The 24,027-nt window shown below is 46.4% G+C and overlaps 1 protein-coding gene and 1 long non-coding RNA gene across 3 annotated transcripts in view; one reads left to right on the top strand and one right to left on the bottom strand.

Annotated features, from left to right (window-relative positions):
* Positions 1-1,541: 1,541 nt before the first annotated feature.
* Positions 1,542-3,046, bottom strand: LOC141923670 (uncharacterized). Its single transcript, XR_012623376.1, has 2 exons — positions 2,944-3,046; positions 1,542-2,058 (listed from the first exon to the last, which is right to left on the bottom strand). It is a non-coding gene; the product is annotated as an uncharacterized LOC141923670 (long non-coding RNA).
* Positions 3,047-3,234: 188 nt separating this feature from the next.
* Positions 3,235-24,027, top strand: part of ETV6 (ETS variant transcription factor 6) — a 138,928-nt gene continuing 118,135 nt past the window's right edge. For both annotated transcript variants that reach the window (XM_074825653.1, XM_074825654.1), the window contains exon 1: positions 3,235-3,547. In XM_074825653.1, coding sequence (XP_074681754.1) covers positions 3,515-3,547 — 33 coding nt within the window. In that variant the 5' untranslated portion in view covers positions 3,235-3,514. The remainder of the gene's footprint in view (positions 3,548-24,027) is intronic.

The following is a 24,027-nucleotide window of genomic DNA, read 5'->3' on the forward strand; positions in this document are numbered from 1 at the left end:
CCTGTAACCACAGAGCATCCTGCTCACCAGATTTGGTAGCACTTTTCGTCTCCTGCATAGAGCAGCAGCCAGGACCATATCGTCTGAGGTCTCAAGAGATGGAAGTAATGAGAGGAATCACGAGAAATCAGGTCAGAGAAACAAGGGCAGAACCAAGCAGAGAAGCTAACACTTTACAAGGAGTTTGGTCCTCCTTGTTCAAAGTGTTCAAAGATGTTCTCCAATCACTGTGGCTAGCATCTGGCTAGCATGGCTGGGGCATATCTGCTTCTCTTGGCAAGGGCAGACCACAGGGCAGTGTGGCGTTTGTTTTGTCCAGTCACATTTCCTTCCCCAGCTTTCTTACAGCAGCTTCAGTGGGATTGACTTCTGGCTGGAACGGTGCTGCACTCATTCCCGTGGCCTTCTCTACACGTTCACCATTTCTCTCCCTACCTTTTCTAGTTACCATGCATTGCACTCCCGTTTAGTGGAGTAGTGGAAAAAAAAACAGAAGGAGCTGTAAGAGAACAGCTCTAAACCAGGTTGTGATCTTGGACAGACACTTGCAACCATTCATAGTGGTTGAGAGGTCTGCCAAGATGGGTCAAGGCCTGTGTTTTTAAGGGCCATTAATCAAAGTGAAAAGAACAGGAGATATCAGTGACCCCAGAAAGAACAGATGTTGAAACTCCATGCAGAAAAACGAGGCTCGGGGCACTGAGCTTCACCACAATCTCTGTGGAGAAAAACAGATTGCAGTTGCGCTGCAAGAGGGAACGCTGAGGAGTAACAGGACTAGATCTGATTCAGGGTGATGGCAGGTGACAAATTTTGTACAAGCTTCTGAGGCAACTTGGCGACAAACTAAACCGTGATGGGTTTTGGCTGCATTCACAAAGGCTGCATTACATGTCCCTAAATGTGGGCATCTGTGGGCTGAGACGATGACCAATTGGATGGGAATCAGAGAAGACCAACGACAATGATAAAGTGGCTGCAGGAACTGATTAATGAAAGGGGATAAAAAGAACTAATGGCAATGGCTAGGAAAAGGAGTCACACCTGGGTGCAAGGCACAAACAGCCAGAGAGGAGAAAAATTGTTTAGGGCAGTACAATACATGGTTATAACCAGGAGCAATTGGGTGAAACTGGACAAATGAAAATATAGGCCAAATATCTTCCTGACCATGGGACTTGCTGGACCGTGAAATAGTCTCCAAAAGAAAGAGGTGGAAGCCCCATTACCTGAGGCATTTAAAACGAAAGTGGACAGAGCAATCAAGCACGTGCTATAAATCCTCTACCATCTGGGGAGCGGAGTGGATGACCCAACAGGTCTTTTCCATCTCTAATTCCTACATTGAATATAGGGAGTCACAACCCCCCCCAACTTGCCACGAGATACAGAAAAATGACTCAGCACTTAGGGAAAGCCAGTGGTAATCATGCAGGTAGAAAGGGAAAATGTCATAGTGAGAATAATAGGGGAGAGAGCGGTATTGTAAAAGCAATAAAGATGCAACAGCTCTACTCCAGCAGTTCAGCTACGCTAAGGGAAGACAGGTAAATATGAATCTTTTATTATTGAGTTGGCCCTGTATTAAAAAAGGTCAGCGGTTGCTAGGCTAAGAGGGAATAGTACATTCCCTCCCTCTTCCTTGTTTAGTTTCAGAGACTGGCCAAAACGAAGCTGTGAGAGGCTGCAGGGAGTTGGTCCTGGTTTCCAAAATGGCCTGTGGTAGCCCACCAAAGGATGCCAGCCAGGAGGTCCCAACAGACTCGTCTCTTGGCCAAGCAGCACCGGATTTGACGCCAGCGTGCCACGGTTGAGCAGCCGCCACGTAAGGTGAGCTAGGGCTTGCTTTAAAACACCGTGGCAGGGTTCCCTCTCGTTTGCTGGTTTTGAAGCACTTCACAGGAGCCTGTTGCGTCCCAGCGCTGAGCATCCTTACGGCAGAGTCCAGACACGGTTGTGCCTTGCAGGGACATGGGTACAAGCAGGGATGTGCTCTCGGGCACGGCCTGGTCTCGCGACAAGGTGGGTGCATCCAAAAACCAGCCAGGATGCAGAAAACTGTCTTTAAATATCACAAAGAGAGATTTAGATGACGAGATGGCCGAGTTATTTTTCGCCTTTCCCCCCCCCTCTTTTCACCCCTGTCAGGAGCGCTTGGGCCGTTCTCCATCCTGTGACCCCAGGAGCTGGGGGGTGAAGGAGAACAGTGTAACACCGCTGCAGCTGGAAATAGTTATAGTATGGATCCCATACGTTGCGGGTGACACTGACACACACCCCCACACCCACACCCCCCACCCCGTGCTGGCGGGAGGTTTCCCGCGGGTGGGGGGCGGGGGGGGGCGCCCGGCCATGTTGGGGGTGTGTGTGTGGGTGTGACCTCCCGCAGCCCCCTTGGTCCCTTTGGCTTCGCAGTCGCAAGCTGGGGTGGAGGGTGAGGGGGGGTGGGGGGAATCCACTGGTCGCCGGTGCCCCCCCCTCCCCGTCCCGGACTTCCCGTGCCCCGCGGTAACCCGAGCCTCATTTCCTGGTCGGGGCTCTTAAAGGGGCAGCCCCATCGCTGGAACAAAGGCCATTGTGCAGCCCGCGGGGCCGAGCGCTCCACCCGCTGCGCCCCCCCGTATTCCCCATCCTCCCCCCCATCCACGTTCGCCCATCCCGGCGGTGAAGGCCGGTACCGGCGCGCGGCGTTTAAAGCCCCCCCGCCCCCTAAAAAATGACCCTAAATAAGACGACGCGATCCGGCTGCGCCCTTCCCGCCTCCCCTCCGCTTTGCCCGCCCCCATCGGCACCCCAGAGCGCCGGCGGTTCGCCGCATCCCGCCCCGGGCCGCGGGGCACCACCACCACCCCGTTTTCACCCCTCCCCGCCGCTGTCGCCGGCTGCGGCCGTTCATCCCGGCGCGGCCCCTTTAAGGGGCGGGGTGCGGTGCCGGGAACCCACGTCAGTGTCGGCCCCGAAAACTCCGGATCAATGAGCGGCGCGGGGCGGGGAGGGGCGGAGCGCCCGGCCAGGCCAGGCCCGGGCCCGGCCCCCGCCGCCTTTCGGTTTCTCTCTTCCAGGAAGGAAAACACCGGCGGGGACCGGGGCCGCGCCCCCCCCTCCACACCCCCCCCTCCCCTTTCCACCCGCCCGCCCCTCCGCGCGCGCGCACACCGACTCACGCGCGCGGACCCCCTCACACACACACACACACACACGCGCGCGCGCACACGGAGGAGGAGGAGGAGGAGGAGGAGGAGGAGGAAGGGGGGGGGGGGCGCGCGATCGTGCGCCTCAGCGGAGCGGCGGCGCTGAGGAGGGGACTGGCGGCGGCCGGGCGCCTCCCCCCCGGGCAGCTCCGCGCCCGCCGCCGGGCTATGGTGGTGGTGGCGGTGGCGGCAGGAACTTCCCCTTGAGGGGAGAAACGGGGCCGGGTCTGACCGCGCCGCCGAACCGGGAGAGGAGAGCGGAAAGTGGGGGAAAGCCCGAGAACTTCCCGCCCCGCCGGGCTTCGCCGTTTCCCTCCTGAGAGATGTCTGAGGCTCCTGCTCAGTGTTGCATCAAGGTAAAGCCTCGTCGTCCCTCGGGCTGTCCGGCCCCTGTCAGCGCGGGACGCGCCCGCCGGTGCTTCAGGGCGGGGGGCGCTGCGTTTTGCCAGGGGTTATTTTGGTGAAAATAACTGTTTCTTTCTTCTTTTGGGTTTTTTTTGGTTTTTTTTTTGTTGGTTTGGTTTGTTTCCCCCCCTCCCCCCCCCACCGCGTGAAGGGCGGTCGCGGCCGCGGGGGGGGGGGGGGGGGGTGTCGGCAGCCCCCCGCGGCGGGGACGCGGCTCCCGCCGGTTGTCAGCGCCCGTCGCCTGCCCCGGGAGAAGGAGGGACACACACACACACACACACACACGCCACCGCGACCGGGGCTTCTTGGCTGGAGCCGGCGGCGGGCTGGGGCGCTTTAAGCGGAGCCGGGGAGCGCGGCCCGGCCCGGCCCGGCCGGGCCTCCCGAGGGTGGCTGCCCGCCCGCCGTCCCCCCGCCAGCAACTTCGCAGAAAGTTTCCTGCCGTCGGGGAGATGCTGCCGCTCCACCAGCCGTGGGTTTGCGGGGCTTGTTTTTTCTTCTTTTGCATTTTCGTTATTTTTTTTTTTAAATAACCATATTATTATTACTTCTTTTTGGTCGCTGCGCTGGCTGGCATGGCTTTGCCCGCCGGCAGGTAGGCGAGCCAGGGCTGCGCAGCCCGGTCCCGCTCTGCCAGGGCCCGGGGGATGTGTTTCTCCGTGGCCTGTTGAAGAAAGGGTTGCCCCGTGAAGTTTGAAGTGGAGGCGGTATGAAGCTGAGACAATGGAAACAAAATTGAGTTTCCTTTTTTGTCCAGACCCGTCCTATCTAGCAGCCCGCTAGAAACAGTGTTTTCCTCTCGCTTTCCCTCGCCCCTCGGTTTTGTTCCGATCACGCATTTTCTTCAGGAGTCGCTTTTCAGTGTTGCCAGCCAGGAATCTCCCTCCTGCTCGCCACTACTCTGTCCGACTAAGAGTGTTTTAGAGGTTGTTTCTCCCTGCCTGGAAGGAAAAGGTGACTTCCAGACTCTCTCTGAGGCGACAATGCACACTTATTTATTCATATTAAAAGCGTGATGCTTTTTTCCTTGCTTGTCCCCTGCGTGTGTGTGTACGTTTACAGTGGGAGTCTCGCCTTCTATATGGTGTGACCACAATTTGAAAACTTCTGGGTGTATTTTCTCTTGCTGAGTTAAACGCAATCAGGCCTGTGTCCCGTGAAGTCTCGTGGCTTAGAGAGTCTAGTTTGACTTTTCATAACACAGACGGACAAATTGGATAATGGGGTATTGTATGCGCATTACAGTATGGCAAAATGCTAATGCAGGCAAAATGTGTACAATTAACTAAGCAGATCCCTATAGATATAAAATTAAATATAACAACTGTTTTTTCTAGCACACCCTGTGGAAAGGTAGGATGTGTTCTCTGGACAGAACACCACAAACGAATGTCATGAAAAGGTAGTGTCATATGAGTTGTGTTTCCTTGGTTTTGGCATGTGTCGTTTTGAAAATACGAGACTTACTTCTGCTCTTACTGAAGTCAGCAACAACACTGCTGCTGATTTCAGGGACGGTAAAACTGGCCCTTCCCTAACCTCACCAAGGTACGTTACAGAATTGTACTGTAAGGGATCAGCTATGTAGCAGGAGAGAGACAAGCAAACTTCTGTTTGAGTCTTGAAATGATTAAATGCTGAATTTTCGTTATGTTTAGACAGATATTGGGGAAACTGATTTTTTTTTTAAGTGACTAATTATAAACATCACGGTCTGAACTCTTTTTTTTTTTTTTAACGTGTAGTTTGTTTGCATGCTGACCCTTGCAGTTATCTTTGTCGGAGAACAGAGATTACTGTTACTGGCTTCTGTGTTGGTGATTATTTTAATAGTTTCAAATACAGAAAGTACATATTTTCAGACAGAAATGTGAATTTCAAATGACAGCATGTCGTCACTAGTCAAACCATTCTGGGCAACTTTCTCCTCAGTTTCTCTAACTACCCTTGTTTTTTGGATGCTTGTTTGAACCAGGCAGAGTTAAAGGTGGTTGTGATCAGCAGCTGGATTTAAGAGGCATTGTTTAAATGGTAGTGTGATTGATTATTTCTTCAGCGTGCAAGTCCGGCTTGCAGCACGGCACATGAGGTCGAGGCAGAGGAGCAAGCGCTGCACTGTACTCCAACTTCACTGCTAAGCTGCTGTGTTGTTCTGAAAAGTAGCCAAATGTTGTGCAGCGAGGGTGTTGCAGAGTTTCATTAGGAGCCTGTGAACTGGAAGCGGTAGTGCTGGTGGATGTATTTTGTATTTATTTATTTTTTTCCCTTCCTCCTCCAACACAGGGCAAGGGTGCGTTCAGTAAGTGCAACAGCAACTGGGGTGATGAACCATGGAGAGCTTCAGTGGAGGGAGTGAAGGCTGGTGCTTTGCTTATGCCCAAGCTGCTCAATGCACGGTCTCCTCTCTCACCTTATTAGAGAAGCACTCTAATAAGATTTAGGAAAACTTTGAGGAGGTGAAGTTTTGGTATATATTTAACTATTGGTAATCAACATAAACTTGCAATAATATCTCGGTTCATGTCAAGTACTTATCAGCATGTATGTGTGATTGTATATTGATACGTGTTTGCTTTGCGGCAAATATGTGTGCTTACTTAAATTAACTCTTTCTCCGAGAGAGCAAAAATATAATGCCAGTATCCTGATCTTGCCAACGCTTGGGCGTGGGCTTGCCTGGCTGATGGCAAGCAGACCTGGTAACTCCAACTGTGCCATTGTGGCAAGGAAGTTAAGCGTGGCGTAAAGAGTCTAAAACCGCGGAGAGAAGTCATCGTTGGGGTTTAGAAAATAAGATCTTGGGGGTCAGAGGCGAGTGTGAAGGTTGGATCCTCAGTGTTCGCTACAGCTTAGGGCATTGACATACTCTCTGTGTGAACCGACAGGCTTGTGGCAGGCTCCAGCCCAAGAGGGCCCGAGGGCTTTGACTCCGAGGTGGGTTGTGACGGGACATCTGCTGTGGTTGTCATATTCAGACACTTTTTTTTCATCCCAGCTGTTGGGATGTCTACGCTGTTAGTAAACCTGTTCCTCTGATCCTGAGCCATAGTAGTTAGCTGATTATATTATTGTAGGTACTGCCACGACGCTGGCACTCATTACAGTATTGGCAAGTGATCCTTATGGCCTCGCCTCTCCTCCCCCAGATGGGAGAACACACACAGCACAGGAAGAGTGTAAACATCTTGGCAAAGGCTTACACGAGAGCAAAAGCTCAAAGGGAGACAGGACTAGAAGTTTAGACACAGGTGATTATTTTTGTGATTAATAAAGGTCTGTGTGGTCATCAGTTCTGTTTAAAACCTCACCTGCAGCTTTCTGATTGTGAGGATCTCCCTATTTTTTTTTTTCCTGAAATTATAATACCCTGAGAATATCATCATGGTGTCATACGGAGGCTCAAAATTCAGCAGGCAAATAGAAGGGTCCCAAGGGGCACAGTTTAATTGTGTTTATTTTCCTTTTTATAAATCTGGCACTTTCAGTTGCTTAGTCTAATTTACCATGCGACCATACAAACAATTGTGCTGGCACAAGTGTGGAGTTGCAGGGGAACTAAAACTGGGAATGTGGTGGTGGTGGGGGGGATCAGCTGCTTCAGCTCTCCTAGATCAGGGCTTCTCCAAGCCCAGGCTCCCTTGCGTGTGCCTGGCTGATGTTTGAGCTGAGAGTGCTTTCTGTGGGCAGCGCTGAATGCACGGAGCCTTCCTGCGAGTCGGGTTTCACAGCTGACTCCAGTGGAGATTTTCTGCAGCTGAACGCTGGTGGATGTGAGCGCTTTCTCTTGCAGTGAGCTGGACGTAGTGGCCTTTGTGATCGCCTGGGCGCCGCAGGAGTTGGCACAGAACCTGTTAGCTCGAGGACTGGTCTCACTGGTGCTCATTTTGGATTTGAGGATGTACTTTGTAATCATTTTAAAAAAAGGAAGAGGAGAAAAATGACTGATCATGTAAGCTGAAAGGCAAAGAATCAGCGTAGTGTTTGAGCTTTCAGTCTGAACTGGCTTCCCCAGATTTACTTAATTTTTAAGTAGCGCTTTACGTCTCCTAATACTTCATTGATGCTGGTTTTTGCAGAGAGCTCTCTCCCACCGAAGGCTTCCCATGCTGGGGGACTGTTCAGCACCACACAGCCAGAATCCTGTTAGGCTTAACCAAGGCTGAGTATCTGTTAGTGCAGAGCATGTTCCTTAATGTTTATTAGCAAACTGGTGTACTAGGAGGAGGATCCTCCTTCTGTTAAGTGTCAATGACAAAACTCTCATTAAGTTCAGTGGGTGTAGGATTGAATGGGAGAGGACCAGTGTTTAGAAGTAGGTACTATTTAACACCTGATTAATCACTTAACTCCTTGGCACCAGCTAAATTTAATCCCTCCGAAGCAAAATTTTACTAACACTGCCCCAATTAAACACTGGTCATTACTATTCACTGAGTCATTACGAGTTAAGGCAGTTTCCTGGGAGGCAACCCATTAAAACAGCATCCCCAATCTGAAATGCCCCAATTAAACAGAGGATTCTTTAATGATAATTTACATGCATATTGCACCTTGCATCTCAAAGTGCCTTTTGGAGGGAGGCGGCTAAGCAGCGCTTTGCTGATAGAAGTGATGATAAGCAGGAGATGAAGTCTTGTACAGTTACACAGAGGGGATGTTGCTGCCTTTTAGAAAAGTTACCCGGGTCCTTGAGTGTTTGCCTTCTGAAGTCTTCTAACAAAAGCTTTTCTAATAACCTGCTCAGTGCGAGAAAGGAGAGCTAAGGCAACCTGTGGTTTTGGCCAATAGTGTGGTCCTGACCTACAATCCAAAAATTGGCTAATTTGGGGTTTTTTGCATGTATTTGTGGTTCAGTGCCTTCAGCTGGGCATCCCCAGAGCGACAGCAATTCAAAAGCAAGTGCTTCTGAAAACGTTCGCTTTGGCCTTTGCTTTCCGTATCTGTGAAACAGGTATAAAATAATAATGAACTTGCGTCTGCAGGGCAGTAGTGAGGTTTAGTATTTGTAATGCAGCATGGAAACAAATTGTGTTTATTACAGAAATCAGTGACAGAGTGATCTGATTTGTTCCTGGCTTTTTAGTTCACATGGTGTTTGGGGGTGGAGGGGTCAGGGTTGTTGTCTGGCTGTTGGCTTTTTTGGTAGAGGCCACGCACCTCTGCTGAGCAGTCAGAGAGAGCAAGATGCCACGGCTTTGCTGTGTCCCGGTGGCTGGATCAGCCACATGCGGGCAGGGTGGTGCTTCAGTGCCCACAGCCCGCATTGAAGGTGGCTTTGGGAGAGCTGGGCGCCTGGTGCAGGCGTAGCTGTTTGCCACAATCCCGCTCCTGGCCCAGGGCAGGAGCGCCTGGGAGGGACGGCAGCCAGATGTGGCTGCCAGAGCAATCCCTGCCGCCTTCCCCTGACCACCACCCTCCCCAGGGCTCCCTGAAGCTGAATGCAGAGCAGGCTGCATGCTCACTTGTCCCAGGTGTTACTTTTTCCTGGGGGTAGGAGGGCATCCCTCTTGGATCAGATACACCTTCATCATCTGACGAGGGAGGACCTGCTGACAAAGGCGGTGGCTGGTGGTCAGCTGCTGGCATTGTCACAATTAATTTTTAGGTTGCAATATGTTCCTGTGCCTCCTGAGGGAAGGAGGCCACCCAGGGCAGCCCACGGGTGGGATATTCCTCTAGGCGATCGTGAAGAAGCCAAACCAAGCTCAGGTTCAGCCTGAGCAAAGAGACCAGACAGGCCACCAAAACTCCTGTGCCTTTAACAGCAGAGTTGTGGCAACTGATTCCTGCTATTGTGGGTTGTTTAGGTGTACAACCCAAGCCAGATTTAGGCCAAATTGGTTCTGATGTTGCTGAGTTGTCTTCAGGCAGTGTTTTGTTGGAGCACAGAGAACAGCTACTCTCTTTATCTACTACTTTAGTAACGTACGGAACTGAAGGATAGATTATACTGATTATCATTTTTTTCCAAAATGCCACTGCTGGCAGGAAGATAAATGCAGAAAACTCCAGCTGAAGTTGAGCTTGTTTATGGAATGTCTGGAGCAGTGGTAAATAAAGGGTTTTGAAAGGAGTTAAGCTTTTCACTGATAGATGATACTGCTTCTCTTCTGTAGTGCTACTGAGCTCCAAAGTGAACTGGATATAGCAATTAAGGAAAGCTATAAATGATTCTTCATCTAAATGATTTTCCAAAGGTTATTCCTTGTTAAGCCACGTGCAGTTTCTTTGCTTCAGTGTTGTTCTTGCACAGTTTGCCAGTACTGTCCTGGTTAAGACAGTCTGGTGAGAAAATGGTTATGAAAGAGAGAGATTCTCACTGCGGTATTTATGTTGGTGTTCTATGGAATGTTTGCACACGAAAATAAACAGCATTGTAAATCATTTTAAAGATGTGTATAATGCCAAGAGTATCAGTGGGTGTGATTGTAAGAGTTAAGTGTCAGTAGAACTCCACAAAAATACTTTGAATGTGGCAACTGGGCTTTACATGTTAAACTATTAACAGCTGGCTAATATTAAATCCAGAGTTTGGATGTTTAATTTAAAAATAAAGTTAAATGTGGTTATAAATAGGAACAATGAGTGATTTCTTGGTGGTTGTTTGTTTTTTGTCTGCTTTTGCTGTAGGTTTTTTGTTTGTTTCATTTTAGTTTTTTTCCTAGCTAGCTCAGGTAGGGTCTGGTCAAGCTTGGAAATTATTTGTTTTGAAAAACCTTGAGAGTTTAATGTGGAAGAAACCAACTGGCATCCAGTAAGGAGTTTTCTTAAAACTGATGGAACACAGCAGAGAGTGAGATTCTTTATATAGTTTGAATTTCAGCAGAGTATGGCTGAAGTGATTTTTCCATTATGTCTTCAGTGGGATCCTCCAAAACCTCTATTAACAGAAACTAGGAATGTTTTTGAAATGGTATGGGATTCTTTGGAAATCCAGGAGCTTGGAGTTCTACCAGGTAAATGAAATGTTTAGTAAAAGTGCCGGAGATGGTGGTACTAGAATTCTGCAATTTATCCAGTTAGTAGGGCTGCAACAAGGCATCCAGTATCTGCATACTGCATTTTCCTTTTCTCTTTCTCCTTTTTTCACTGAAAAGGTCTTCACATAAAAGTGATTTCTGTCATTGATGGAGCACTGTGAAGCCCTGCTGATGTGCTTGGAGGTCAAATGGAGGAAACTCAGCATTACAGCAGTATTGGGGTGCTCCTTCCCACTTCCTAGGAACTCAGATGAGATCTGCATTGGGATTCCCCCTCATGACAGAAGTAATCCTTTTTTTTTTTTTCTTCTGGAGGATTAGGACCGGTGATTGTTGTTTCACCATGTTCCCTCTTGAATGACGAGTTCTCATCTTCCTGCCTGTCCTGTGCTTTAAAACACGGGCGAAGCCAAGCCTTCTCAGACCTGTCCAGGAGTTGAGGTTTGAGGTGGTAGGGTGCGAGGAACCGGAGGCTCTGGGGTGAGGATGTTGGTTCCAGTTATCACTGGAGGCTACCAGAAAAAATGTCCCTGGCAGATGGATCCTCTCTGCCACATCCGCGAGAAGCTGCTTGGGTATTTCCAGCGGGCACCACTGTGTGAGACTGTCTGCACCGTGAAGCTCGCAGAGAGATGACAATAACGCTGATGGGCCATTGTCAGCTGTGCCACTGCCTTTCTACCATGGTGGCTCTGGTCCCAGCAGCCTCACCCCAGCTCCAGAGGACCAGTTCCCACCAGTTTAGAGCACCGCTGTGCTGCCTCGGGCAGGCTGGTGTAGGCACATGTAGGTACCAGGTGCCTGACTGGGGCTGTGCAGTGACCAAGGAGTGATGGACCTGCCGCCTCCCTGGAGGTGAGAAAATGAACGGCTGAACTGTTTCCACAGAGGGATGACGATATAGTCATTCCTGCTAAGTCCCAGGGTGCCAGGAAGGGCACCAGGTTGCAGGAACAGGAGTGCTGATGGGTGTAAAAGATACTTCTCAGTTGGCAGTCCAAGTGGTTGTGTCACCATCAAATGGCTTGAGCAAATGGGTTCTCTGGAAGAGGACTCAGGGAAGGCTGTGGGAGCAGCTTCCGGGGAAGAAGGTTATGGGCTGTAAAATATTTCATGGCATGGGGCCTGAGATGTGTATCGCACGTTGTACAGTAAACACTGGGCTCCAACACACTGGAGATAGTGTCTTAGCAAGCTGCCTCACACCAGCTGAGTCAGCAGAGCCATCCGTGACTGACCATGTGCTGGCTTTTATTACCTCCCAACTGGGACAAATTACAACTTCTTTTAAAGCTCAAAGTAAGAAGAGAGTGAATTAATAGTGTGTGCACAGCCAATTAGCACAGCCAACTGAACCATGTTGACAGGCAGTGGCTGAGTTTTGCAAGCTTGGAAAAGTGAGCAGAAAGTACAGGTTTTTATTTTTCCTCTTGGTAGTTTTGAGTGAGTGTCTCTTGTGGCTCTTCTGCTTAACAGAAGCAGTGAGGTCTTCTTGAGGTGTTCAGTCCTGTTCGCTGATAGACCTCCCAGAACTGGTCTGGCAGCTGGGATTGTATTTTAGGAAATGGTGAATAAAAGAGAAAACTGAGCTCAGTTTTCAATTTGGGGTCAAATAGGCAAATAAAACGGTAGTGGGAAAGGAGCAGGGAGTAAAATAGAAATTAACTGTATATTGCAGTTTGAATCTGTGCTGTGTATCGGTTCTGATTACAGCATGTTTTCCTGCCTACTAGGAAGGTTTGTAGTGGCACCAAAAAAAGACACAGAAATGAGCAGTGAAGTTGCCTGGGGAAACTTCCATGGGAAGAGAAGCTACGTTGCCTAGGACTCTTTGGCTTGGAAAAGAGACTGCTGAGGGAGGTATAATAGAAATATAAAATCACACGGTTGTGTAGGATGGGGAGCAATTATTTTTGATAGTACAAAACTGGAGCAGGCAATGAAATTACCAGCCAGCAAAGCTTAAAACAAGTATTTCTTCCATCTGTGTTAAATTATGGAACTCATTGCTGCAGGATGCTGTGGAGGCTAAAAGTACAAATGGTTTTAAAAAAGAGGGTAGAGGATTACGGGGAAGATGTTAAGCCTAACAGCCTGTATGGTGGAAAACCCCATATAATTACACAGGGGAAAGATTGCTTTTTCTCTCTGTTAAACCTTTCCTGAAACGGAGACTTCTTGTCTTTTGGGGACAAGGTCCCAGGCAAGATAGAGTTGCTCTGATGTATAGGCATTCAGATGCTTCGGTGTAAAATTCTGCACCCTGGAAGGCTGGTCTCAAGTGCTTATTAGTCTCTTCTGGGTTGTTTCCCAAGTCTCAGCCCCAGCAGTCTAGATTTCAAGAACGCTAGTTAATTGTAAGTGGGAGGAGAGCTAAGGAAGAGTTTGTGTCTGTTACTTGGAGAGATTCGAGAAGTGTGGATTGCTAGGACTGGGAAGGGATTGGCTTTGTTGCTTTAATTACCCAGATTCAAATGAAAGAGGGGAAAACCTCCAGGGAATACGTGGAAGAGGAATTACAGATCAGCATTTGGAAAAGGGAAGTTTTCTGATTATGGGGAAGAGACACTGTTTGTTTCTAGGAGCCAAATGTGGGTTGACCTATGCTTTTCCAAAGGTCTCCCAGTTCCCATTATCACCCATGTGAAATGTGTTCCTAAAGCATTAACTCTTTTTCACGTACGTGACAAATGGTGTCCCAACCGGAGCTTGTAGCCGTGGGTATAAGAGTTTCTGCTTTCACTGCCTGGCCAAATGTTGCAGGCGGTCACTGAACGGTCTCACTTGCTACGAAACGTTGTCATTTGTGCGGACCTTGCGTCACGCTTTGGTTGTGACTTTTTTTAAATGGCAAACAGAAGAATGGATATACAAAATCAATTCTGATATGGTTTTGCGTGTGTACGTTTTAGTTATTTTTCCTAAAGAGAGAGTGATTCAGTGTTGGATAGCCATTAAAACATATTGATGTGCAGCTAAGTATGGCCTTTAACCTAAATTTAGTTCTCCTTTCTGCTAATCTATACAACGTCCACAAGTATCTATTTAAGTGATTGGATAGCCTCATACAGATTTAGTTAGGTTGTTGTTTTGGAAAATAACAAATTAATTTATTTGCTGGATGATTGATTTTAAAAAAAAAATATTTACTTTTACATGCTGTTTATGATAGACTGTACTTGGCTTTGCAGGGAAATGTAATTGCAAGTGCAGTCTCCCCCATCAAAAGCCTGAGCATTAAAAGTAGTTCTTAAAAAGTTTTTATAATTGTACATGAAAAGGAAGTATCTGGTACATTTTTAGGTAATTTTTCTTAATAAATAACAGGCTTTCTTATTAAGTGAAATGTTATCTTTTTTTGATTGCACTGATTGTTTCTTGTCGTGCTGATTTAGTATTAGTAGATTTTGCTCCCTCACCCATCATTTTTATTTGTTGACTGGAGGAAGAAAACAAGCTTCCTGTTTCTGCAACTCCAAAGCATTTTCCAACTTCGGGTAAACTACTTATTGTAATGAACTAATTGACTAAACTGAAAGAAGAAAATATTCTCTCTGTATCTGTTGCCAAAAGCTGGCTTGGCTCTTCGGTGGGCTCGGGCTGTAGGTGTATAATAGTGGGTCCGGCTCATTCGAAGGGTAAGACTTTCTTTTATGCTTTGGCACAAAGTTTTGTACTTGGAATTTACCTTTAAAATTATTTTCTGCTATTATAGTAATGTCTGGATTTCAATACACTTTGTTTTCACATTTCTTAGGGTTTCTTTTTAAATAAAAAAGCCACCAACGTTAAGACTGAAATTTTAAAAGAGGTGGCTTAGAAAAATGATACATGTTTAGACATAAAGCCTTGGCGGATCTTGAATACAGTGCTACTCAGAACCTCTTTCTGTCCTCTGCATGTTATCCTCTATACTGAGTTTTCATTCAGTGCTTTAGTGGTGAGACTCATCTTCTTTAGCCATGGAAGGCTGAAGCAGTGGAAAATCATCTGACATGAGGGCTATTTCTCCAGTTTAACATGAAGGTTTGGCTTTGCAAACAAGAGGGGAAGCCATTGTAGATGAAGAACAAGCCTCCTGTTTCCAAATGAAACCAAAACCCTTATAGTGTTTTGCGCCTGGAAAGAAAGGCTCTGAAAAAACTGGTTTTAATTTGTGTTCTGTAGTAGAGGTGTCTGTATGCTAAGATACTTAAGAGTCTCTCTTAGCTCAGTGTTTTAGTATGTTTGTTGTCACAGCCAGTTAGTTCCCTGTGAGGTAGGGAACTAGGATTGACCAGCTTCACAGATAGGGAGCGAAGTGGCTTCGTGAGGTCTCTCGGTACCTATATATTTGCTGCAGCAAAATAATTCTGTGGTCTCCTTGGGCCCTTTGCCTGCTGCCTACCTGGGACTCCCCCTCGCTATTTGCTTGCGAGATGATACTGTGCTTAGGCTGGCCTGTCATCACTCATGTTTGTCCTTCCTGCTTGCTGGGCTGAGAACCTCACCGTCCTACTGTGTGTCCCTGGGAGGTGAAGAGTTATGTCACCATCACTTCAGCTAGTCCAGTTATGAGGTAAATATTGATGAAAGAGAGGGCTAGTTTCCTTCAGTCTAGACTGGAGTTTCCTAATTCTCTGTCCATTTTCCATCAGTGGTCCACAGCGCGCACTCACATATGCAAAACAGCCATTCAGCTCTGTGGGCCTTGGCCTCCTTTTTGTTGAAAAAGAGGCAAAAAACCCCTCCCCCAAACAACAACTGAAGTTCTGTCACTTTCTTAACCTCAATTAAAAAGTAAACATGGGTAGACCCAGGTTGTCAGCGGGTGGTTGGCACAGTGGTGAAGAAAGTGTGAAAGCTGGGGATGGAAGACATAGAGGTAGCTCCTTTCATGATTTGTGTACAAAGGAGACTGAGCAACTGGCCTGGAGTAGGGCTTGGTTTTAGAGCATGTTTAAATTTAAGCATTATAGTGAGCACATGCATATTTATATTTTCATCTTCTAAAGAGAAAAAAACCAACCAAACAAAAAAACCCAACAAACCCCAAAATTAAGGGAATTAATTAGAGGTGGTTAGAGTGATAACTTTTGGAGATGGAGGAAGTTCCATTTTGGGGTTGCTTTCTGTACAACAGCTTGAACAATTTTACCTGGTCAGCAACATTTTTCTTGCCCACATGTTCAAGCTACTTGCTCGCAAAAATGAATGGCTTGGTTGGTATCTATGCTTCTGGAAATTAATTACATGTACTTGAAAAATAGACATTTTTTTTGTTCAGAATTTGTCCCTGTGGGTTTTCTGAGAAAACTTTTTGTCATAGTCTTGAAAGCTCCAACAAACAGGTCACCTGCAGCTTTTTCTAAACAAATACTGGTGGTGATAAGAGTCCAGGTGAGCAGTCCTGCACTTCAGGGTTGGAGCTTCTGTCTTGATTTCCACGAGAGCTCCCAGACCATGCTGCTCTCAGCCCGTCCACCTTCACAGCCAGACAGAAATTTAAAGATATTGGGCACTGCTGCAAGATGCGAGCTTTGACATGGGGTGGCTCTACACGCCTGTGTGGATAGGGAGCTGTTTGAACCAAACAGAGATCGAGTATCTGTATTTCTATACACCTACTCTAAGCTATGGTACTGGTGGTTAGTGGAGGAAGGAAAACAGGAGCCAGGGAAATGGGGTGGGATTGAGAGTGAAGGAATTAAGAAGTGAGGGGAAGGAGTTTGCCATGGCAGCAACTGCAAGTGGCTGGGCCCATTGCAGACTCCTGTGGAAAAAAATAATAAAAATTTGCTTTAGAAGATCATGAGAGGCAGAGGCATGGAGAGGCTGAATTGGGAAGGGTTATTTCTCATCATACGGAAACACGGAGGATCAGATGGAAGCATACGGTGGTTTTAAACAGGGGGAAGTATGTTTTCATACAACATACTGTGAAGCTACTGAACTTATTGCCAGGAGCTGTAATGTAGGGCCAAACAGGCAGTTGGTTTCAAAAGACAGTTCATGCTTGATGGATCTGTTTGGGACCATTAATTGCAAAGATACCGCTGCAGTCCTTAGTTCAGAAGGCCCCTAACCTGTGGGTTGCTGGGAGAGTGTGCAGGAAAGAGTTTATTCCTTGTGCTTTTACCCTGAGCAGTTCCTACTGGGTGTTGCTGGCGGTGTGGTACTAGTTTAGACAGACCTTCGGGCTGACCATTTTCATTTGGGTTTTCCATTTTCATTTAGGGCTTTCATACTTTGGTGCTGAACTCTCTACAGATACCTGACAAGTGGAAAAATAACAGTTGAGAAAACCTCCCATGTGAATCAGACCTTCTGCTCTGTTTCTTGATCTTGTTGTGATGTTTCCTCAGCAGAGGTAACCTGACCATCTGAAACTCATGAGACGAATGTTCTTCAGGTTTTGAAGGACTTCTCAGTGAATTTTGTTCGGGAAAATTCTTGGGGATTTTCCTGTCCTTGACTCTCCTCTTGGGCTGTGACGCCATTTATTGGCACAAAGTGCCCTGACCTATTTTATTTCTCTAGGTTTTTCCCCAGATTTGGCTGACAGAGGGTGGAAAAAATAATTAGATTCTTAGATAATTCAAATGCTAGGTGCTGTGTCAGCCGCACCTCTTCTGATGGCTGATAAGAGACAAGTGAACACAGTTCCTTGCAAGACGAGGATGCGTTTGTTTGGATGGCACAAACACGTAACTGCATGACTCTGTGGCTGATGAACAGGTGTTATACAATACAGGGACAATTCCAGCACTTCCATTAATTTATTCCATCAGCGTGCCTGAAACCTGCTTTGGAGTGACTATCTTGATTTGATAATTCAATCTCTTTGCCTTTCAATCCCTGACTCTTCTTTTCAAGATCCTAATAGCTGAGAAAATTGAGGAGGGAGTGTTGTTTACTGAGTGCCTGGACTTCATATTTCTACATGTAACATTTCTACACATAACGATTAAGAAATGAATAAGCCAGCAGATAGGACCTTCTCGTGGGACCCTGTGTATACCAAATGTTTTCCTTCAGTGCAAGTTGAGCTAGTTCTCAAACCATGCTTGTCCTGCGCTAATGCCATTAGTGGGCAATTAGAACTAGAAAGGTGAGCTGGCTAAAAGGAAAAAACAAAAACAAAAAACAAACCTGCAAATGTTTGTGTATCCTTTACCAAGCTCCACATCTAGAATGGTGTCCTGCAGCTGGCAGTGTCCACAGCAGCTTGCTTTCATGTGGTACATACTTGCCTGTCTTTAGGCTGAACTTAGTTGTGATGTCTATGCTGCACAACCTGCTCACCTTTAACTGTCTCCTGAGGTCCTGAACCACTACACCAGCTTCAATGGTCCTTCTGGGGACAGGTTCTTCCTTCGCTGTTCTCAAGGGCTGGCTGTAGAGCCTGAATGTCTGGAGATGTTATACCTGCTACCAACACAGTAAAACAGAAGCAGAAATTCTCCAAAGGTGCTGATAGCAGAAGAAATTCTGTTTTCCCAGTGTTAAACACAGGGAAGTTAATTTTATCATCCCATACAAAAGTGAATTAAAATATGTCAGTGTACCTCACGCACAGTCTGGACACGCACTTTCCTAACTCAGTGTGCAAGCACAGCAGTAACATGATCTTGTGACCAAGGACTGCATTATTTGCCCAGGTTTTGTAGATCACCTTTAATTTCTTACTGATATTCTAGCTGTTTGCACTCAACTACTTAACTTCTGAATTTCCCACTCAGGCTTTGGGTATCAGTATGGTTCATGGTGCTGCAGGAGTGGGTGCTGGAATGTTGTCTGGGGACAAATGAACAGTTAACAACGCACTCTTGAATGCAGCCCTCGTTTTAGGCTGGTGAAGCAGGGCTAAATTTTCTCATGCCTGCCTTTTCCAGTGCTTAGCCTGTCCCTTTTTCACATTTCCAAATGGATAGCCTATCTGTTCATGCACAGTCACCATGCTGTGTTTTCCTTCAGGTTTGTCCCTCAAGTTTTACCTCGCCTTTCACATGTTTGAAGCCGCAGTCCTTAAAAGTGGTGGTGACAAGGCTACTGGGAAAACACAGCCCTTGGAGATTGCAAAGTCCGTTTGTTCTTCAAGTCACTTGAAATAGGAGCTAAATGATATGCCTGGTTTTAGAAAGCAGCAGTATTCTATCTGATCTTGTCCTTCCAGTGGAAAAAAAGGCGAGGGTTTGATAATCTGTATGGCAGTACAGTGGTAAACTTGGAGTGATTTTGACCGTTAATGGAAAGTACTTTATTTCTTAACAGTGTGTCAGATGAAAGGATAATCTTAGCCTGTCTGATTTCCCATTGCTGCTGGCTTGCATAGCATCTGTCTGAAATGAAAAGGCAGCGCACAGATCCCAGTGTGCAAAAGTAGCAGGCTTCTCGTGTGGCCAGGTCATTAACTTTCTTCCCTCCATTTCTCTATCTCAGGACTTGCTGCTGTCCATTGTTAATTATTCTGGCTATGGGCTCGTTAAGAAGCCCTGAACGCCAAGCATTTTTCCAGGCGAGAGTCATTTGTGCTGAGATGTTTGGGTTTTTTGTGGCTAACTAGTGTCTAGCCTCCTGTTTTGCCTCTTGTATGCTCTGTCATTTCCCTTTTTACAGCGTAACGGTATTCTCCCTAAACTCTGCCCTATTTGTTACTGTAAAGTGCCTGTAGGAAGTCATGGACTATATTGTCAGGCTATGCTATAATCTGTGTTCTTTTGAAGTACGGTTTGGCGTTGTAAGAGGTGAGGCTCTTTAAGCATGATCTGAAGAGTCGTCCTGCTCAAGGTATGGTGAGGCAAGTGAAAACTGACTTGAGCAGGGGTCCTGGGTCTTCTTCCTACATGGAGCCTGCTAGTTCCTGAATTCTTCTATGGTATGGCTGTACAATACTGTCGTACCATCCTTCCCTGCCTCCGGCAGTGTCTCTGTGAAGGACTATTTGCCTATATCCAATTTTGGGCTGACATAAGTCTGGTTACTTCTTTGCAGGTTTTTAACCATTCTTTAAAGGCACTACATTGTTATTTTGCTGAAGAAGTAGTTTGATGAGACTCTTAATTCAAGATAAGGTGGTAGCACCCTGAAAGATCTTGTGCCACCCTTCCCCCTCCCGTGGGCTGGCACAAATGTTTGGGCGGACGTGTGCTTGATAGGGCAGCAGATCTGGATTAAAATGGACGGCTTGTGCTAGCGCAAGGCAGAGCCCGGTGTGGAGGTGGGAATAAGCAGCTGGGAACATGAGGAGGGCAGGGCACGTTTTTTTCAGTGGCGGTGCCAGTTGATCTGGGATTAAAGCGTTGATGAAACTCAGAATAAAGCTTTGGCCCAGATCTATGTTACCTGACATCAGAACCAAAGCTTTTAAAGATTCACGCCTACTTTCTTTACAAGAACTGTCCCTTTAGGCTAGGTAGAGTAGCTATGGGAAAAGTGGTCACTGGTTCAGGAGAACATGGTGGTTCTTGTGCTGAGAAGCCATCTCTTTTTCTTATGTCAGCAGACACCAAGGGTCTGAAGCAGCATGGTTTGCTCCTCTAATATGAAGGGTAGAGCTCTTGCCTGGAGCTATGAATGAGCCTTCTGGTATCAGTGTGAGGCCCCGCTGTTGTCCTCTGCGGATTTCCAACCATGCTATGGCTTGCTTTGCATTTCTCATCACACCTTGGCTGTGCCATTTAGGTTTAACAGTAGGAGAACACTGCTTGAATAAAAGGAGGCACTTGCACGTATTGAGTCTTCTGAGACAGACTGAGAAAACTGAATGCCAAACTCCCCACTTTCATTGCAAATTTATGCTGTTCTGTACCACTGATGCTGACAGACGGTCTGGACCTGTTTAACCATGCAGCAAAGCGTGAAGCCTCTCTGGGTCAGGGGAGGAAGTTTGTCCCATGTGCCTAATCTAGAGGTCATTTCAGAGTTTCAATTATCTGTTAAAAATTGTCTTCTCAAAACATGCAAACACAGAAATGATACTTTCAGTCTATAAATGCTAGTTCTTTATGAGCCATGCTCACCGCAGCTTTCCTGGGAATTTGGTATATATGCCCTGTATTGGATTTGGTGCGAAAGGTATTTGTGGCATCCTTTCTATAGAAAACTAAGTCAGCTCATAGGTCTTGTTTTATTTTTCTTGTATCTTCTACACTGGCCTTGCAACGTGGTTATAAAAATACACCAACATGGCGCATATAGTCATTACCCCGGGCAGGGAGGATAGGCTTGGGTTAAAGGTACTGTATGGAGGTACAGGAGGTTTTAGTTCAGTCCCTGCTGTGCCACTGCATTCTCTGTGACCTTGAAGTCATTTCATGTGATTGCCCCTCCATAAAGCGTTAACACCTAGCAAAATGGAGTCATATCACAGGTGGAAACTGCTTGTGCCTCTGATACAAATAATTAATAATGATCTTGCCCTGACACCTTGCTGGGATGATTAATATTGCAGGACTATTGGCAATAGGAACCAGGGTTTAACAGTATGATTTTTGGGTAGTTTGCTTTTTTTTTTAAAAAAAAAAAAAAGCTTCTGTTTGAACTCTTATCTGAAGAGCTCCTAAAGATACCACTGTGGCGGTTGATGCATGGCTAGGATAATAAACTTAAATTTTAACAAAAATTAATATTAAAATCAGCATAGTGTAGAACTGCTGAGTTATCAGTTTGGTATTACCCCAACATTGGCAGTTTGGGTAGATTTTAGTGAAATGGTTCCTCCTGGCTGATAGCAGCTTAGATGATTGTTGTAGTGAAGACTTGAGAAATTCTCCTCCATCCTCCAAAGTTACTTGAGAAACTAAAGACACTTTTGCAGCTAAAGGAGGAAAGAAGTTACTCTTCAAGACCCAAGTATTTACCAGAGATAAGACAATCATGTTTATTGAACCTGATGTCTATGCTCCACTGAGTTCAAGACGATTGGGTTGAAGCCTGTAGTGATAACTGAGCAAGAGATAACTCATAAAGGAAAACTCATTATTAGTCAGTGGCACTGACCATAATGAAAGCTACTCAAGAGACGGATTCTGTTACACAGGTAACATCACTACTTTTAATTCATTTTCTGAAAGTTCAAACATGAGGGGGAAAGAATGTCTCCAGTTTAAAAAAAACCCAAACCTTGGTTGGATTCCTAGGGTTTTGTTAGCAGCAAGGTCAGTTTGTCTCTTTTTAAATTACTATTATTTTTTTATTTTGAGGTATTCTTGTACAAAGCAGAATGATTCAGCATTTCAGAACTCCATTCTTCATTTGTTTTTCCCTGACTCAGCTTGAGGAAGTTGACTGAAACAACTTCTCCATTTGAATACAGACAACGTGTTTTCTAATAATGATGCTTTCTGATTAGCAGATGGTGGCACCAACAGCAACAAAAATAGGAAATGATGGTACAAAGTAGCACTTTTTTCTTTTTAAGGCCAGAGGGGCTGGTGAGAAGCCATGAGTGGAGTCTGCATCTCTTCAACCAGTGTTTTACATCTTACCCACGACACCTGCATGGCAGGCAGATGACAAACCCTCCAGAATTTTTTGTTCTTGACCCACCCACCCATCTACCTGTCCATATCCCACATCCAGTCTCAAGTAACACTGGTGACCGCCTGAAACTGTGCAGATGCCGTGTCCCTTGAGCCTGCCTGATGCCTCTGTCTGACAGGCAGCCTGACTGGGGAGGAAGGCGACTCACTGACCATTCTCACTCTCAAACAGGGGGTAGCACTGATGCTTCTCTGCAGCCGCAAGAGGTGACTTGCTGTCTGATTACCTGTCTCCTCCCCTGTGCCAGCTCAAGACTTTGCAACTTGAGGCTCAACAGATTTTAAGGCTGACCTTGCCGGAATGAGTCATTTGTCTTTGATGTGTGTGCACTATTGATGGGAGAGAGGGAGGCAGGGATACTCGCTGGCTGTCGTACAAGACTGCTTTCCACTGCCTTGTCTCAGTGCATCAGATGGAGGCATCTCTTCCTTCTGAGCCTCTGCATTGCCTGCAAGTTAGAAAACTAACTGGGCTGATGTACTGGGGAAGGTTTTGTATTCCTCTCACCCCCTGCAAAATCTGAAACATTCAGAATGTCTCTGACAAGTATGAAATTGGTGCAGGAGCTACTTCATTAGTTTGGTTGACTGCTATCCACCTGTCTTCCATTCATCTGGCTATTATTTTATTACCAGTTTCTTGTGTGTACTGTGATTGGAAGAAATCTCCATTTGTTGTTAAATCCCTTTCAGATTTATTTAAAGTGCTTGTCTGTCTTGATTTTGTCCCATCTCAGAAATGTGATTTCCTCTTTCTTCTACCAGCCCTCGTCAAACACTTTGCATCATACAAAGGTACCTAGGTGCCAAGGTAGACTAGTAGTACTGTAGATCTGTTCAGCATGGACTGAATGGATATCAGACAGTGGAGAGGTCCAATGCTGAATGTTTTTTGTTTTGTTTAATTTAAAAAAGGAAAGAAGCCTTAGCTAGAACACTTCCCTATAAATAGATAGCCATTACCTCTTGGAACATTGTAATTACCAGAGAGAACTCTTAAATATCTGAAAGTGAGATTTTTTTTTTTTTTTGGGGTGGAAACAAATTACATAAGAATGGAAATCCTTGATTTAGAAATGCAGCTTCCATACTAGTCCTGCTGAATGGCTGTGCATCGCCCTCCCTGCTTCTCTGAAAAAAGACCTGCCAGTGCTGCTGCATCACTGGCAGTGTGGTCTCCCAGCTCTGTTAAGGGACAGTGGCTCTGACCTGACAGCTCCCAGGGACTACTCCCTTCTTTTTCATTTTCTTGATTGAAATGGTCAGTTTGCCACCTTGTCTGAGAACAGTCACTTTCCAAGCTGCAGCAGCTGTTTGTACAGAATCCACATCCCCTCTTAGGTTATTTGAGCAGCTGAACAGAGGATTTTGGAGCTGCCCCTGCTGGCCTTACTTAAATTTGAGAGTCATTTTTGTTGTATCCATCCTTGAATTAGATCAGCTCAAGGAGTGTTGTTGTGCAATTTTTACTCTGGTCCAGTACAGCAGACAAGGAAAGGTGTGTGTGTATGTGTGTGGGAGGAGGTTTTCAGCCCTGTAAATAATAATCTCCAACTCTTCGCAGGTCACTTCTTTCTTTCCTCTCCCATTACTACCAAAGATTGTTCCTGCATGTTTTGTTAGTGAGATGAGGTTTCCTTTTGGAAGTTAGGTGCCAATTTGAGTTTCACTCAGAAGCTTTACAAAAAGGTGAAGTGCTGGGGGAGGGAACTCCCTTTGAGCATCTTCCCTTGCCTGAGGGGTATCCCTGTGAAGAACTACGTGTTCTTAAATGCCTCGAGAAAGGGCAGGGGGATAGGTTCCGGGAAGAGTTTTCTTGCCCTGGGGGACCCCTGAGGAATTTTGCTTGCACTTGTAGCCACTTTGCGGTGAGTACAAATGCACCTCACTCTGCACTTCTTGGAACTGGGGCTCCCTCACCGTTTCCAT

Source organism: Strix aluco, chromosome 5, assembly GCF_031877795.1.
Source record: "Strix aluco isolate bStrAlu1 chromosome 5, bStrAlu1.hap1, whole genome shotgun sequence".
NCBI classification, from domain to species: Eukaryota; Metazoa; Chordata; class Aves; order Strigiformes; family Strigidae; genus Strix; species Strix aluco.